General features: G+C 37.8%; 1 protein-coding gene across 1 annotated transcript in view; it reads left to right on the top strand.

The window, feature by feature from the left end:
* CHIC2 (cysteine rich hydrophobic domain 2) overlaps nucleotides 1-9,018 on the top strand; it is a 30,979-nt gene extending 21,961 nt beyond the window's left edge. The window contains exon 6 of the mRNA XM_030946857.1: nucleotides 1,842-9,018. Coding sequence (XP_030802717.1) covers nucleotides 1,842-1,892 — 51 coding nt within the window. The 3' untranslated portion in view covers nucleotides 1,893-9,018. The remainder of the gene's footprint in view (nucleotides 1-1,841) is intronic.
* The last annotated feature ends 9,710 nt before the right edge of the window (nucleotides 9,019-18,728 follow it).

The raw sequence follows: 18,728 nt of genomic DNA, 5'->3' as shown, positions 1-18,728 counted from the left end.
TACTTTTTTGTAAAATTTATTCTACTGAATCTTTTAGGTTAGATGTATGGGTGTGGCTGAAAATTGAATAAATCAAATTTCAGAAAATAGACCTAAGCTTTGCCTAAATGAAGCATTCGTATTTTGCTGAAAACTGTATTTTTCTACAGGAAACATTGTCAAACCCAATGTTCTCCAGATTCAGTTGGAAAAAACATAATGTGAGTTTGTAAATACTATGGCCCAGCAACATTTACAGATGAATATTCATTCTATCAAATATAATTTCAAATCAGTTGACCTGCTTACTATAATAATATATGCATGGGCATATAGTTTCACAGGATAAAGGGCAAAGATTTTATTTTCAATTTGTGAAATGTCGGGTATTATCTTTGGGTATATTAATGAGAAAATTTTTACAAAACCTCAGTGTGACATTTTCTTGCTTTCAGTGAACTGATTTGCTAGTGTCTTTAAAAACTGCCCCTAATACAATTGTGATTTAATTTTAAATAATAGATGCCTATCCTCAACTTTTTGCTAAACAGGTTATTAAAATTAGACTCTTGTACCCAAAACTTGGTACTTCACCAAACTGAGGTTTGAAATACATTGTAGTAGATAAATAATAAATAAACAAATAAATAAATAATTAAATTAAGAAAGACAAGATAGTCTTATACCTTTGGCATAAACACAGTGCTTCAGCTTTACTTCTTGCTCCCTTTTTGAAAACTTGCCTGAAAATCAGAAGCCCTGGTATCTCTACAGAATCCAGTAGTTGACTCAGGTCAGTGATCAGTGGATTATGAGCAGTTTGCATTACTTCTGAACATAAGTCACTTCTGAATATCTCAAAATATAAACTTGCCTACTTAATTTCAGGATTTGTAATTCCGAAAGTACTTGCCTTGAAAATAAGATTGGAGACTTACTTTTATTTTCTGAGGCTTTGTATACTTGCTGAGATAGAAGTCTTTATTTTCTAAGCAGCTAAGTTGTATTCTCCTTTACAATCTCAAACATTGAGAAATAATTTTTAACTTGTTAAAAAGATGAGTTTCCCTTACAAGTAAATAAAATCCTTATTTATGTACCAGATGCATTTGTTTGTTTATAAATCAGATCATACTGCTGTGTTATGACTGTCTCCAAAGAAAGAACGTGCACAGGTCAACATTTTCTTCAAGCTTCCTATTTAAAGAGGATAAATACTTGGATTGTGTTCTGGAGTGGACCCTATAGTGTACTTAGCTGAGAAAAATACAGTCTAAATTTGAATTGAGACCATAACAATAATCACACAAAAACATTGGTCAAATTCTTTTTAGCTACTTAAACATTTATAGATATGGGAGCTTTGCAAAAGTTGATACACTTTTTTATACAGGTATTGAACTATAAATATGGTTTAGAATCTTGTATTAAGTGACAACAATTCTGAAGTAAGTGAAATTGCAATTGAAAATTAACTTTTCATGCACTGTGCATTCAAGAGGTTTGTTAGTTTATTTTTTAATGAATGCATTTATCTCTTTTGTCATTTTTTCCCAATAAATAAATTACTGCATAATAATTCTTTAATATAATTAGCTTACTTCAGTTTATGTGTTTCATATCAGTATGCAAACTTTTCCAGTTAAATTTATTCCATGAGTATTGGTTTTCAACCCCAAACCAATTTATCATACATGACTTTTGTAATGGTCTCCTGCCTGAGACAAATGCCTTGATTTTTGTTTTTAATCACAACTTGATATACTAAAAAAAAACCAAAGCCAAAACCATGTGGATTATAATTGTGATAGATAATAGGATTGCTGTCATCTGTAATACATTTTTGTTTTCTTTTTATACAGGTCATCCTTATAGAATTTTTACCAAAGACACCGATTTTTCGACCGGATTAGCATTCAATTTATTTATAGAGACTTATTCAAGTATGTTGTCTTTCCAATGGTGCCTTGCTTGGTGCTCTCCTGGTAGTGACATAACTTTGGTTCTACAGAATCTTGTGGTGGTTTCATTTGGTTTTTGTTTGTTTGTTTTGGGTTTTCATGTTTGTTTGTTTTGGTTTATTTTTTTGTTGGTTAGTTGTTTTTTGTGGTTTTTTTTTTTTAATAAGAGTATGTTCTAAGTGTATTTGGTCAAACTCTGCAAAGTAATTTCATACAAATGTTAATTACTACTTAAGTTATTTTTACTTTTGCTACTTCTGTTTATTAATGTATCTTGATTTTCAAAGGATCTTTTATATGTGTGCGCGCGCGTGTGTACATATATATTATATAAATACACAACTGAAAATAATATACAAGTGAACAGGTATTTTTTTATCCCTATATGATACAACTGGTTGACTGTACCTTGTGTAAATTCCTTTAGTAATTCTGAAGTTGCTGAAGTTCCTTCTAAGATACTTGGAAGCTTCTGTCAGTGACTAGTCAATTGTAAATACTTTTATTTCTTTTAGGGATATTGATTAGTCTCTTCCAGCAAAAGAAGGAGACAAAGTTATTTTTGAAACTGTGATTTTTGGAATCCAGATATTGTCAGTAGAAATCTCTATGCTTTTCATGAAGAAGTCCTGTCAACTGGTTCTGAAAAAGTTTGGCTTTAAAAAATTTAAAAAAATAAGGCAGCCAAGTGGAATTATTTTACTCAGACTAGAAGAATCACTGAGAGCATTGCATGCATCTGGTTAGTAGAATTCAAGATCACAAAAGTATATTATTATTGCATTTTATAATGTAGCTGTTTTAATTCAGTCAATTGCCATGTACCAGCTTTATTCATACTGTTTACCAGATCTTGTACACAGAGGTGCAGAAGGACTTGTTTTAGTAGAACTTAATTGCCCAAGAAAACCTTTCATGGTTGTTTTTGTTTATTTTAAAGCCACATACGCAGGAAAAAAGTTATTGAATTCTTGAACAGTGCAGTTCCAGATGCAAATGCCATGTATTAAAGTAATCAAAGCAGGGTGCACTGGGCAATGGTGTATGTTTAAATGTGTTAGGCAGTTATTTATTGCACCCTTTCTTTTGCTCATTTTGGTTTACAAAGTTTATTTTCTGCACAAGTGTAAGACTTTTAAACTGGATACATGATGTATGCTTGGGTCAGGCCAGTTGTATTTCATTTCTTCTGATTATACTTTAGTTTTACATATCTTCACACATAGCTTTTGGGGTTTTTTACTTGCAACTCTCATAACTGTAAAATTTACTTAGGTGTCTGAAATTACTGTACACAAAATTGATGTAAGTTAAGAACATGTTCCTTGTACAGTTGTGTTAGCAAGCAATAATGTGAATATATTAAAAAACCAGATATACTCTGCTTAATATTTGTATGAATGAAAAGTTGATACCACTACAAGAATAGTCTTCTCTTTTTAATCTTTTAAATACAAGTTTTATTTCAAGGTCATGTATTACAGGTACCTTGATGCTGTGAACTATTTTTCTATGTCTTCAAAATATTTATTCTCTGTAAAATATTCCCTAGTGAGTATTATATTCCTAAATTGTTCATAGTGGGAGTGGTCTAGAAAGTTTTAAGTTTTCTTAAATCTAAGCCTTCTTTATCTGTTACCAAAATTCATTTTTTGCACAGCTTTCATCTGCACAGTGGATTCCTACTGTTCACTTTGAAAATAGCTCAGCTATACTTTTCATACGAGCCTACAAGGGTGTTTCTTTGACTTGACAGAATATGATTTTTCATTAACAAATCCCAGTTTTGTGCTGGCCTCAGTCTTCTGAGTACCACCCATGCTTTCTCTACGAAGTAACTGCTTATAATTTTCTAAAAATCAATTTCAACCTCTTCTTCAGTACAAATCTGGGTCTGCTGCACTACTCTCACCCAGAAGTATTAATTATAACCTTGGACCAGTTTCAGCCTGTGGGAGGACAGAAACCTAACATTGATGGCAGCAGAGACGGGGGAGATTGGAGGTGCAGAGGAGAGGCTGGAATTGAACAGAAGTGATAACTGGCGATAAATACATATGACCAGAAATATAATTGATTTCTTTTGTGTCAGTTTTCAATAAAATGAATATTGAATCATATGAGGCCTAAATTTTATAAAAAAATTCATTTGACTATAGAGATAATTTGTGTCATGGATGCAGTTTTCCACTGATGTGGAAACCTATCCCTTCACTCTGCTGGAGGATGTGGCTTCTGATATGTCCATAGCAGCTATTTGCCTTAGTTTACTTCTCAAACTTCCCATAGTATGTTCTGTCCACATCCACAGCTACCTTGGCAGCAGCACCCAAACCCAGGGACAGTAAAGCTGCTTTGGATGTGATGTGTGCTGAGACCAGAGCAGTGAACAGAGTGTAGCTTACAGGTTTACAGAGTATCCCGTTAGTAAAGCTTCCACATGAACAGTAGTGATGTTTAAGATCTTGTCTTCTTCTAGGTGCATCAGCAGTCATAGGCTTGGTTAGCAGGCAATTCTATATTATACCTGTGACTTTCTCTTTAAGAAATAAAATAGAGATCCAAAGCAGAGCTCCGAGCAACTAAAAAGTTAAATCTCTTTGTAAGGAGGCCAGACTTACTCCCTCAAAAAGTATTTTGGATATTTTATTAATACAATGTCTCTGACTTAAAATATAATCAGGAAATTTGAGAAAATGCCTATATTGAGAGATGAATTTTATCTCAGAAGTGGTACTCTCCTGAAGAAGTAGTACACTCACCTAGTAAGAATGTTACAAAACATTTTCATGCAATTCCTTTCAATTCATTAATTACAGTGATGGAAATTGAAGATGGCAGGAGCTTTAATCAACTGTTTAATGCCTGCGGCAGTTGTCAGGATTTTCTTTTGATGCTGCTTCTGAAATACTAAATCTATTTATTTTGATTGCTATTGAGAAGACATATATTACCTTTTTTTTCACTTGGCAAAGACCAAAATTGCACAGTTTGAGCAGACCAGAAGCTATAGTAGGACTTCCAGGACACAGCCTACTCTTTGCTAAAATAACTATTACATTATACTAACTTGTTTAGCTTCTTGCAACTCAGCAGTTCCTATAAATAATCTTACCTATTTCAAATTTCCTTGAACAGTTAAGTTAGGTATCAAGTTGATCATAATAATTTAGCAAATTATGCCTGTTTTGTCTTTACCCTGCTGAACTAATGGTGAAAGCATCAATGAATCCCTGTGAGAGCTAATTATTAGTTTTAGATATAGTTGCCTTTTACTGGTGAATAAAGATTTCCTACTTACTGTAATATAATAGAAACAAATTCTTTTAAATTTTTTAGTCATAGGTGGAAATAAATTCTGAGGGAGAAGGACTTTCTCTCTGACCCTACACAAAGAATTCTGAAGAGCTCATCTGCTGTTAAATAGTTGTGACTCAAAGTTTGTATTGGGATTGACAAACTTCACCAGAAATGAAAATGTTTATGGAGATACAGGAAGTCAGTACATTTTTTGTAATAGGTCAGTAAGAGTAATTTTAATAAACTATTTATGCAAATCCAGAATTTCCCATGATACTTAAACCCAAGAAAAATAGTTTGTAAAAACTTTTTACAGTACTTAGATGTAAATTTTAATCTCTGAATCAATTTGTTAAATGATATGTTTTTGTAATTCTCAAGACCATGATGTTTAAATGTAATACACTGTCTCTCAGACACAGGCTTACTTAAAAGTCAGTTTTAATTTTTTTTTTTTTCTGAAAGTCATTATTTAGCCCCAGAGATTGTGGGAAGAGCTTTAAAATGCAATCTGTACCTGCTTAGAAGTCAGGAGCCAAGGAAAAAGAACTTGTCTTTTTTCCCTTCCCTCCACCCCCCACCCTAAAGTCTTAATTTTAAATTGGTCCCCTTGTTTTGTAGCCCTAGTTTATGGGTTTTGAGCAGCTGGCAATAATGCAAATTGTCCACCAAAACCCCCATTTGAATTCTGAACAGTTTAAAGAGATCACTTTAATTGAAGAGGTGAAAGACTTGTTAAGCAAAGAAAATCCGTGGTTCTTTTAAGTTCTCACAGCACTGCTGTTGAGTAATTAAAATAAGGATCATGATGACCCTACATTAGGTCAAAATCCAGATGATTTTGTGTAAAGGAAACACTCAATTAGAGAGGTCTCAGAGCTTCAAATGTCTTGGATTCATAGTAGTGACTTATTAAGGATAAGTGGCACTGGCTACTTTTGTACCTGTGACTAAAATCATTTATGTTGCTCTTCAGCAACCTTGCTTATGAAAAGAAAGCATTTCAGAAATCTGTATTCATCACTGCTAATTTGCTGTAATTTCAGTGCTTCTCCCTATAGCCATGTTGCATTTCCATGACAAACAGCTAAGTGTATGATCATTATAATGCCTTTAATAGCCATATTGTAGGTAGAAATATTAACTTCTCAGGGACTAATAGGAAATACGAACTTGGAATTAATGAGCTGAATGCCTATCTGCATGAAGGCTTACTTTGCAAATGTCACCCTAGAAACTTGATTGTAATATGCATGACCATTATGAATGTTCCCAATATAAAGTTATGAGAGCTTCTTTTACCCTGTATTACTAGGCTGCTAAATGTCAAAGTATGTTGGATAAGGATAAATGAAGGGGGTTTTTTCTGATTTGGATGGAGTGATTATTTCTAATGGTGCTACCTTCTTAACTCCTGTGTTTATTCTTTGTAAAGTTTTCTCTGTAGGCTGGATGAATCAAGGGATACTGGTGTACTAAGAAACCAGTATCATTCTTCTTAAGAAAGCAGAATAATTTCAAGGGGCAAAGTACTCTAGAAGTGAAAAAAAGTCACTGCTAAAACCATGCATTTCTTCTTCATTAGATATCCATTTGGACTGTTTTGTTGGTAACAGTACTTTGCAGTTCATTACTTTTTGAACTTTCATCTTTCTGATATGTCAGTCAATGTAGGCTGAGTTAGAAACCATGTTTGAAAAATTATAACGCCCAATTCCTTGCATGAAAGGTCATATGTTGACACTTGTGCTGATGTATGTATGTATCCCTACCACATAACACATGGGTAATACACATTTTTATGAAACTACATTTTACTGGTTTCATGGAAGTTGTCCTTCAAAAAAGGTCTTCTGGTTTGTTTAGCTCATTAATATTTCATTAAGATTTATTTTGTTGAAAAGGGTTCATAAATGCTTGGCTCTTCAAAATACAACAGACCAGTAGGAACAACTTAGTGAGGCAAAAGGTGAAACATAGGAATTAGGAGAAGCAGCACTGAAAAGATTGGATTTGAAGATTAGGTTTAGAGTTCTGTGAGTATGGCAGAAAATAATTTTGAACTGAATGAAATGGTATTGAATGGTGTGAGTTAAGCAAAAGCCAGCAGTCCATTGCAGTAGCTATGTAGACTGTGCGTTAACTTCTGTTCTCTTTTTTATTTTGGCGTGTGATTGATTTATTTTGGTTATGCTCTAGTTGATAGACAATTCTGCTATCATGCAGAATAATAATGCGGAAGGTAAGCTTCCTTCTAAACTCAGCATCTCTTCATTTAAAATAGCCTGACCAAAATGGAATTGCTGATGAGAGCTGCGCTGAGTGCAGAACAGTCTTTTCCTAAGCTGTAGCCTGTAATGCATGACTAATTGTTTCCAAAGAAAATTCTTGACCTGTCCAGACAGCTCCTGTCATGTGACGGTATATCTAAGGCCCACAAGTAGGATCCAGTTAGTACAATTTGTATTCAGGTAAGTAAGACTTTTGTAGTTAATTGTAGTTTTTACGGAGAAGGGAACCATTGACAAATGCTCACTTTGAGAGAACAAATAGATTTTTATGATGTTTATTGAAACATGCTTTTTTCTTCTTGTTTCCTCCTCATTTATAGCTTAATAAATGAAAGTTACTTTGCTTCATGTTGAAAACTAGACTTAGTAGTCAGCTGAAGACTTTTTTTGTTACAGTATTTTAGGTTTATGAATACATTTTTAAAGTCATGTTTAGAAATGTTTCAAAAAGTCATATTCTGATACAATGTAACTGATATTTTTAGTGGCTGTATGTTTAAACTGGTTTCATTGTACTGATATAAATATCTAACTCATCCACTCCAAGTGTGTATCTCTCATCCTTTTATGCTAGCAATAGGCTTTCTAACTGGTTAGGATATGCAGTTTACCTACTGGTTAGTATTGTCAATTAACAGTTTGGTTCAGTGAGATAACAGGGAATGTGAAAACAGTTCCTGATTTGAAAGGTCTAACCCAGACTCTTGTTTTCGTAAAGGATGGAGTCTGGCAATCAGAATATGAACTCATTCCAAACATAAATTTGAAAGAGAATAGTAAACTACAAAACAGTGCCTAAATGTTGTGTGCTAAATTAGACCATGTGTAACTCATGTTGCATTAAAAGAATTTGCAGAGACTTGCATTGGACTGCATGTGCTTAGGAAAGACCTGTTAAATGTATGAAGCAGTAATGGTCAATAAGTCACTGAAAAGATGTTGCCATCAAGAGGGAAAGCTTAAAACCCAATATTTTGGAGTGTGTTAAAAATCCATTTCAAGCAGAAAATGTGTAAGCAATAATTGAACCTAAAACTGGAAATTAAAGAAGCTGCTACTTATAGAGAGACTTGATGTTAATTTTGCCTGTTGGGCATCTCTCCTCTCACAAAGAGTTTAGAAAGATAGGTTTGCTGTTATTTCCACTATTGTAACATTCCTCTTCAAGTATCCTAAGTCCAGATGAGAGGCTCAAAGCTTAGAAGCCAGCACTGTGTTTACAGGGTACACAGCTTTGGGAGGAGAAGATAGGAATTAAAGGACTTTTTTAAGGCTGCACAATTGTATATATGCATATTTAAGAATATTTAACCATGTCTGATAAATTACTGAGGTTAATCTATTGTTGAATTATAGAATAATATTTAATACATCGACATTGGTTTTTCCTGACCTGACCCAGAATTGGAAAGGACTCCAATATAACTTTTTTAAAGCATTTCTTAAGTTGTATGTATTATATACTAATAAAATACTTGTTTAACCTATCTTCTAAGCCTTACAGTTTTTCATCTGTGTTGGGGGGAGGGTGTGGTAGGGAGAGGAAGAAAAGGAAAAACTTGAGAAACTGCTGTATTGTGCAATGGTCTCATCTAACTTCCAGTTGATACTTTAAGTGGGGGAGTGGGTGAGAGGGGAGAGAAAACGATTTTGGGTAATTTAGGTGACTCTAGGACTGGAGTTACCAAATTACAGGCATTGCCTGCTGTAAGTTTTTCAAACTGGTTTTTCATTAGGTCCATATATGGAGTCCTTTAAACATTTCAAGCCCAATTAGTAGGATTTATTAAATGTACTATCATTACGGTTGAATGGTGATTTTGAAACTGTCTTTTTTTAAGCTTTTATGTTTTATTTGCATGTGCTCTCAAGATAGGGTTTCCATCTAGTTGAGGCAGACACCACCTATTCAGAAAGGAATCATTCTCATCCATGCAATTCACGTGTTTTTCAGACCATTCAATATGAAATGCTGGTTAACCTGAACCTGATGAACAAAAACTAAGTCTGTGCTCTCCGCCATGCCGAGGATGGCCTTGGTTCTCATCAGCCAGCAGCTTTTCCTTGTATTAAACGTTTTAAGGTGGTTGGTTACTCTAGTATGGCAGTCTTGGCAGTCTCTTTATAAAGTGTGTGTGTATAATGTCTCTAGCATGTATGAGAGGTGTGTTAGACATGCCCATGTCCCAACGTGCGGGTGGGGAGGGGTGCTCCTACCCGGCGCTGTGAAGCATTCCGGGTGTTGTAATGTGGGCTTGCAAAGCGGTAGATACAATGTTGCTGAGCAGAAAAGCGCACGATAGATTTAATGTAGCCAATTGTGTACTTTTGAAAAAAAGAGTAACTGTTCAGTGTGAGTTAATTTTGGATTTTTTCAGCATCTCTCTTTTAGGCTTTGTGCTGCATTCTTCTAGACAAATGCGTATTCCATGTGGGCCACTGTTCTGCTAAATGCTCTCAGTTCTCCTTTTGCAATCAAGATTATGTTGCTAAGGAGATTTTGCTTTTATTGGTGCCATTGATTTGTGTTAATACGTTTTGAATACCTCTCGGTATTCTTCCGTAGACAAGGCCAAAAGAAAAACTTCCCTGAGTTTCCCGATTTACATCACAAATGGAGCGGTGGTGTAATGAAGCCGATATAAAGTGGGCAGTTGAAAGGGAACTAAAGAAGGGCACTCAAGTGAGAAATGAAGAAATGTGCCGAGAGCGGTCTGCGGGCCGCCTCCGGCCCAGCTGCGGGAGCGGGAGCGGGCCGGGCCCGGCGCCGGGGCAGGGGGACAGCCCGCGCCTCCGGCCGCCCGGACCACCCACTCGCCGCGCCCCGGCCCCGCGGATTACCCGGGGCTGCCGCTGCTGCTGCTTCCGACCGCCCGACCGCCGCCGCGGGCACGGCGGGCCCTCCCGGCTTCCTTCTCGCCCGGGGCACGGCGAGCTCGGCCTCCGCAGCCATGTCCGCACCGCCCGTCTTCACCGTGCCCTCCGGGCCGCACCCTGTGCCCCGGCTCCCCGCGGCTCTCGGATGGGGCACAGAGGAGCGGCGGGCCCCGCTCTATCGATGACCGCCACCGGCAGGCTGAGCTGGGAGCCTGCACTCGGGCACTCTGGCTTTGTGGCGCCCTTGGCGAGGGGCTGGTTGCGCTCTCTGGGCACTGCCTCATCCCTGCAAGCCTACCTGTCCTTTAAAAGGAAACTAACAGAAGAACACCGCCACCCTGAAAAAGCAACTCCATCAGGAAAAAAAAAAAAACACCAAAAGTCCCCCAAACTAGGCCCAAAAATCCCCCAAACTAGGCCCAAGAGTTTAAAATAAAAATATTAACTTTAAACCACCCAAAGCCTTTTAATGTCGTGTCCATAGATGGCTCCACTGAAGCCTCAGGAGGATGTTAGGTCTCCTGCCCTCATGTATGAGGACAAGGACCTGCTTGCCTGCTCTGGCTCTTCTTCATTACATAGATAAACTCCTGAATGACTCAAAGTCCAGATAGCTTATTTATATGAGAAGATTATTCAGAGAACATTTACACCAGCAAGCCAAAGTGCATTCCCATATTCCAGGGTTTGCCATCAGAGAAATCTGGTGGTGTAAAATCCCTTCCCTGTTTGATGCCAGGACAGCGGAGAAGGTCTGTGTCTGTCCACAAACGAGGTAAAGGAGCAGTGTTTATATGTGCAAAGCACAATGGTGGTTGCACACGTTCATAGATGAGGATTTCTCTTATGCAGCCCCCTGGTGAGATGGGAGGCAGCGTGAGCACTGTGTGCTGTGTGCTGGTGGATGAGCTGGGATGGTAACTGGTTTCACACACCTCATTTAGATTTTGGTCTTTGCCAAGATAGAGGTGACCCAAAGTTGCAGATTCACATGGCTTCTAATCCACAGGAGCAAAAATGATTTATATATAGAAAGGGTTGCCCTATCTTTTGTGTCAGGACCAGCAGTCTCCTTTATGATATATATTGCTTACTGTGAAAATGTCCCATTGCATTTATGAAGGCTCAACTTTCTTCTTCACATTGGTCAAGCCAGAAGTCTTTATTCTTAGTGTATTGATCACATTGCATGTAGAATAAACTTTGTCTTGCATTTTTGCTCTCTGCAGTATTAAGCCCCTGCCTGGAGGATGAGAACAGAGGCTTGCTGAATGGATGGGAGTAGAAGAACTCAGCCTCTTTACTCATTTTTGACCTTTTGTAGACTCCAGGTGTTAAGTGACTTCTTCCAGTTTGTGTGCCTTTGAAGATCTGGATCTTGAGTAATTGTTTAATAAAATGAGAGAAATAAATAAGGATAACTATTCTATCTGAATGATGCAAAAATCATTTTATCAGTGAGTCTTACTCTGGATTTTATGCCATTCTGGTTTAATTTCACAGGTCTAAGTGAAATACTTCATCATGTTTCCAGAGTGTGTGAAAATGCATCTCTAGTTTGTTTTTTTCATAGTTTTTGCAACATACTCTATGGAAAGGGCCTGTTTTTATATGAGATAATGAGTTTTGAGGTTAATGAGGATAAGGCCCAGAATTCGTACTGTGTTGTGTGCCATTGAATATACAGTAGAAACAAACTGAGAAGCAGACACAGTTTTAAAATCCTCTTTCATTTAGGCATTTTGTTTAGCATTCAGAACACAGCCACATTACATGATTAGCTGATTTTAATGACTGTCCTCTAATCAGTTAAATGGAACTATGTGAAAAACTTAAAACAATTATATTTATGGAGACAGCCTGTTTACATAGTTACACCTCAGCTAAAAGGATATTTGGCATGTATGATAGAGCTAAGAAAAAAATGTGGAAGGCTGAGGAAAACTTGAAGACAATTGGATCCAGCCCATTATTTCTCTCCCCACAATGCAAGCTCTGATGACTTAGTATTTTAATTAATGTCAACCCTTACCGTCAATGCTCATGGGAACAATCATTACACCAACACAAAAACATTTTAAATGGCTGGCAACCTACCAGATACTGAGCTAAGCATTCCCATGGTAGAGTGGATGGTTTCTTAGCCAATTCTGCACTGGATGAAATAAGTACTCCAACAGTACTGGTTCAAAAGGCTATTATTTTCATATTAAACAGTGGAGTATGGTTTCTAAATTCTGTTATAAAATGTTTTATATTTACTTCCCAACACTAATATCAATGTTATTTATGTGGATACAGTAGAACTTTACTCTTTGTTGTTACTAAAACTGTTTTTTTTTTCCTTCTGTTTCCCCCTTTTTTGGTTTCCTTGCTGGTATACCAAAACCATATATGTTTTATTTTTTTCTCTCTTATAATGCACATTATCAGATACAACCTAAACCAATAACTGGTTTCCAATGTAGCTTAAAAAACTGCTGGCCGAGTGAATTTTAAAATTGGACAAATTGTGTATTTTTGGGTTTGTATTATGTTACTTTCACATGGTGGGAACTGGGTCGTGTCTCTAACTACCTGATAGATACTTCGTTGTCCTCACCACTGCAATATTTGCTTGTCAAGTGTACTAAGTAGCCTGATCTTGCTTATTCCTCGAAGGTCTTTTTCCCTCCTCCCATCCTCTGTTTGCTGTTTGCTCAAATTGTTTAAATGTGGAGCTCAATGACAGGCTATTAGCGCTGACTGGAGCCACACATAATGTGGCCACATGTTGTGTAAGCTTCACAACTTGTCTGCTAATTCGCCTCAGGCCTGACCTGAAATACCCTTGCTATTCTAGCTCTTAGCCCTTCCCCAGCACAGACAGACACTCATGCTAACTCGTAGGACACATTGGTGAGGTCTTTGATGTGGGGCCAAATCCTGCCTCTCTTTGTGCCGAAGGTTGTGTGGCGGCAGCCGGTGAATCTCCCCGAGGAGGAGAAGAGGACAGAGCCAGCTGTGCTTTAAGGATGGGGATGAGGAAAACTCTTCCTCTTCTGGTGCAACCCATCAGGAGTGAAAGCCCACAGGTGAAGAACATTGGGCAGGCAGTGCAAGAGGCACTGCCCTCCTCTGCCCATGGCTCTGTGAATCCCGCTGGTGGATCGCTAGGGAAAACACAATTTCCATAGGAAGTCCACAAGCTATGAGGAAGTAACATGGCAGGAGAAGCCCAGGCTGGCAAGCAGAGGGTGCTCTCTCTTTCATGCTTGTCATTAGGCTCTCTGATGCCACTATGATGGGTACTAAAAGGGGGGAATATTTTAGTTAAATTGGGAGGGAAAAAAAGAGCAGTCCACGTAGGAAAAAAGATAAGGATAATGAAATACATACTGAGGAGCTCAGAGAATGTACTCCTTAGAAGAGGAGCTTATTGGGCAGTAAATAGATGAACCTAGAAGGATCCAAGCCACAGAAAGTGAAAAGATTAATGCAGATGTATAGCACTGGTATCCAAAAGGGAAATTAGTTGGAGAAATGGATTTCAGGTTATGATACTGACTACAAAGAAGAGTGCTTGGTAAATTAAGCAATAGGACTGATTAGTTGATATGGCTGATTGGAAAATGAAAATATATAGAGGAAGCCTTAAAAAGGCAATGGAATCACCAGCAACAGTATATAAACAGTGTTTAAATAGACTGTAAAGCAAGAGCAGACTAGAAAAGGGGAATATGAAAGTTTTGGGAGTGTGGAATTTAGGAGGACATGGAAAAGTAAAATTTAGTGACAATTAGGAAATTATGAGCAAGGAGCACTGAAAGAAAAAGAAAAAGAATAAATTTGAAAGGCCAGAAAAGAAAGATTTTAGAAGTGAAAAGGGGAGAGTTATGTGAATTAAAATCATGGGGGGAAAAAGTGACGTGGTAACAGAGAAAAGTGGGGGAAAAGAGCAGAAGTGTACACACAATGCGCAGTCTGTGTTCATCTCTTTAGAAATATATTTAAACCTTCCAAAATGTGGACACCTTTGGAAACTGCAAACATCAGGATCACCAGCTCTGCTTTGGTGTATCCATCTTCATCCTATAGGATGAAAAATTGGGAAGATCTTTACCATTCCCATTTTGTGAATGCACTTTCCCACTCATGATTTTTAAGTTATAGGAAGAACTCGCACCCCATTTATTCTTCTTTCTGCATCCTGTCACCCTGAAACACTTCCAGTGTTCAGTCCCACATGTATCTCCAAGAGTGAGACTCACAACATGCTATTTTCAAATCTTTGTTGAGCTTTTCCTCATTCACAACCTGAATTTCCTGACTCCAGGAGATACAAGTAGCAGGGGAGGCTACGTTTTACCCCTAATAAGCTGCTGCAAACATCTTCCCCCATTAAACTGGGATTTTTTTTCCTAAAGAAGAAGGGTTGTTTTCAGAAGCACTGTAATTATCTAAGGGTTTTTTTTTTCCCACTTCAATTCAGTTTATGACCCATATTACAAATGTGGGCTGTAAAACCTTCAGTTGTTACAATGTCCAGAAAGTTTCTGGCAAAATCATTATCTGTTTCATAAAGGTGAAATTTGCTGTGGACAGATGAATTGTTTTTCTAGCTGAGGCATATAATTAGACCAACAGAATTTTCATGTAAATTCCTCCCCTGGGAATAATGAACAAATATACAGAATGCCATGCCAGACCACGGGCTAAGGACAGATGTTCAAAGGATCTCAAAAAATTGAAGCCAGGCATATAAAAACAATTTAAAGTTGATGTAAGCAAGTCTGTGACAAAGATTGTCTTTCCTTGAAATGTGTGTTCAGAGTGTGCAGTGCTTTAATTTACATAGCAAATAGATGTGCTCGTTCATATAATAAAGCTTAAAAGTTTGAATTAGAAAAGTAAGCTTGTTTCCCTTTGTGCTGTACAAATATGTGTACTAGTGATGGACCTTATTTCAAAGAATGTGCAAGTAGTTAAACAAGAGAGGCAAACAGAGAAGCTGAATACAAGCAAAATATCTTGTTAGTTCCCTTAGAAATAATGGTGCTTCTTCATCATTTCCCCCTACTCATTTCAGCCGTGCCAAAACGTGCCCTGCCTGTCACAACTGCATACCAAGCATCCTCTGTCACCCCCACAGCAAGGGTTTAGTTGGGGGGGAGGTGTGTGTTAATCAACAGGATTCTTCTGGGTTTTTTTCCCCTTCTGAAGAGCAATTGTCTTTCTCAGGTCTGGTATGAATAAAAAGAAGGAGTAAAATCAGCATAGCTGACAGAAAAAAAAACCAACAAAAAAACCCACTCCACCTAGAGACAGTTTGGGTTTCTTTCCAAAATACAAGGCATCTCACCCCTGAAAAGTTTTACTTCTGTCTAGTAGCATATTTTGCTACTAGACAGAAGTAAAGAAATCTTGCTTTTTCCCATTCAGGTTAGTTGGATGTTAAAACTGATTTTCAAAGATTCTCTTTCTTTCAGCAGAGAACTGACTCAGCATCCCAACAACAATGCATTTAGAGCAGGCATTAGTTTTGAAAATGTTGTTTCAACTCTGTGAGAGACCATGGCAACAAAGATAGGATGAAGACCTTTGAACAAATCTTTGAATACTGTTTAGAAGAAGGAGAATGGATAGGAAAAGAGAGGGAAAGAGAGTAGGATTCATTTGCTTCTTAGTGATGCTACCATTTTAAGGGGCAGTACTAATTCCTATAATAGATTTCACTCCTGGGCAAAGAATGCTATGGAATGAGTGCCACTTCCCATTGAGATAAAGCCTAGGCTTGTACTGAGGGTTTTTTAGCCCGTGTTTGTTTTGACAAGTAGATTCTTTTGCTTTATCTCTCTTAAACAAGAGAAGTTTTAAGGCTGAAAGATTTGAGCCCTCTGAGAAATCAAAACTTCAGTCTTTGAGATTGTGCTAAGTATATTTACTCAAGATTTATGACAAATCCCACAGAAGTAAGGAGAATGCTTGATACAATTCAAATAGGCAGGAACTTACCATCTAAATAAGGACTAATCTACTGCCTGCCTGTGCTTCTCTAGGAAGGGACACCACCACTCCCAGTGTAAAACAAAAGAGGACTTTAGGGAAATAGAAAGTCTGAAAATCCTCATAGTCTATTCATGGGTTGTCTCCTTTTAACTGACATTTCAAAAGTTATGCCCGCTCATGACAAATGCACTTTTCAGGTTTTGCATTCTTTTTATGATTTTCAGTCTGTGCTAAGAAAATCCTATAATACTTTCTCTTGCTCTAGCTATAAGCATGGAAGAATTCTGATCAAAGGAGGCTGTTTCAACAGCTGTGTTTCAAGGCAACATGTGCAACTCTCTTGGCAGCTTCAGCTTGTAAGGTTCGAAGAAAGCAGAAGTATTTGCAAAGTCTTTGCATATTTGAATTGTCAAAAATATTGAATATATTGTCTTTGCTTGGTGCTTTGTGGGATCTCAGAGCCATAGTCAGGTAATAAAAAAGCCCTGCTGCAGGAACCCTTAATTAGTTCAAAGAAATCAGAATGATTGCTTTTGTGATTTGGGTTTTTGTGTTGTTTTGGTTTTGGTTTGTTTGGGTTTTTTTAAGTGAACATAATCTGCCTTATCCAGCTATTTGTCATCAGAAATAAAATTTTATTTTCTTGGATAAATGGTCTCGGATTAGTTACAGGAGAAAAGGAGGGACTGTTGCTCTTTTTTCCTAAACAGGGAAGAGGGACTGCCCTCCCATTACTTTTTCACAGCCAGGGAAATGAACACTTCCATTATGCTGGACAATGTGGAGCAGAAGTAGCAGGTGGTGATTGCTACTAATCAGGAAGTTAAGTAATAGCCATACTTGAGCACCTTCTAAAGGATTACTGTTTACGGGAAGATTTGTCCCCTATCTGGGCACCACTGGAAAGAAAACAGAATGAGAAAGATGAAGATGCCTGTTAGTTGCAGATTTTCCATCTGCTCCCCAGCTCCCCACACACTACATACACTGCTGGCTGCCTTCCCTTTACTGCCCAACCTGTCCAAATGATTCCAGCAGACAACAAATAAATCCATAAAAATAGATCCTTCACTTGATCCTGTCCCTGCTCCTCCATTCCTGCTGAAGGAAAGCCAGCCTTTGGCACAGCACACTGCCTGGTGCCCCTGTGAGCTGTTACTTGGCTGATCAAAAGGGACATTGATTCCCCTGGACTAGGCTTATAAATTGAATCTTCTTTTTTTAACAGCATGCATTGTCAGGAAAGGGAAAGGAAAATGAAGCTATTAGTGCCACTTTTACTCTAGGAATTACTCCTTTATTGTCAGACAGATGCCAATAAGTGGCTTGGATTTGCCAAATAGGTGTAACCCTGTGTCACAAACCCTTTACCATAAGGTACCACAGAGTTCATCCTCCAACACAGCAAAATCACAGAATGGTTTGGGTTGTAAGAGACCTTCAAAAATCCATCCCTTCTACAGGATGGACAGGGTGATCATGTTTCACTAGATCAGATTGCTCAAAGCCCTATGAAATGACATTGAACACTTCCAACGATGGGGCATCCACAGTTTCTTTGGGCAACATGTTGCAGGGTCTCACCACTCTCACAAAACAAATTCTTCCTTGTATTTACCTTCTTTCACGCTGGTCCCACTGATCACTAAATCTTGTTATTGCAGGCAGAACAAATCCTCTGAATCCTCAGATAGCTGAGAGTTTGAGTGGTGTTGTTACACACTTCTAGTTTTTCTGTCTCTGACACTTTGCTCTGCTCTAACATCAACAATGACATGTCATCCAGATCCAAAAGTAGATCAAATTTGATATACAAATTCAAGCCCCAGTACTGCAGAAGCCATGAGCTTCTTCAATCTCCTAGCATCTCACAGGTTGCCCTCAGAACACAGGGGAGATAATGAAGTCAAGCACTTTGCTGAGCCAGAACCCAGCAGCCATCCCATTAAGTTCACGGCTTTTCTTTCAGGCAGGACAGTAAATGATAGATATGGAGTGATTCAGCACTGCCCCACACCTTGGCAAGGCTAACTTACATGTGTTTTATATGCCTTCTTGAATTTGTCCAAAAGTCAAAGCCACCTCATCCTGGTGACACCTAAACGACTATGCTAATTAGGTCTGACATTTAAAAATGTTTGGATCAATACAGGGCATATAATTATTCTATGCTATGAGCTACAGATTTTTACATCTTCCCTCTGGACTAATGCAATTTATACAAATTAGGTATGACCACTGGACTTTGTTGTACTGCCAGCATGTCCTGGAAGCATAAAAGGATATCCTAAAGATCACCAAGTACAGGGCCCTCTGAATTTTCTATAATTCC

This window comes from Camarhynchus parvulus, chromosome 4, assembly GCF_901933205.1.
Source record: "Camarhynchus parvulus chromosome 4, STF_HiC, whole genome shotgun sequence".
In the NCBI taxonomy this organism is placed as follows: domain Eukaryota; kingdom Metazoa; phylum Chordata; class Aves; order Passeriformes; family Thraupidae; genus Camarhynchus; species Camarhynchus parvulus.
Note: the sequence above shows the minus strand (reverse complement) of the source record. Positions and strands in the feature narration are given on the sequence as shown.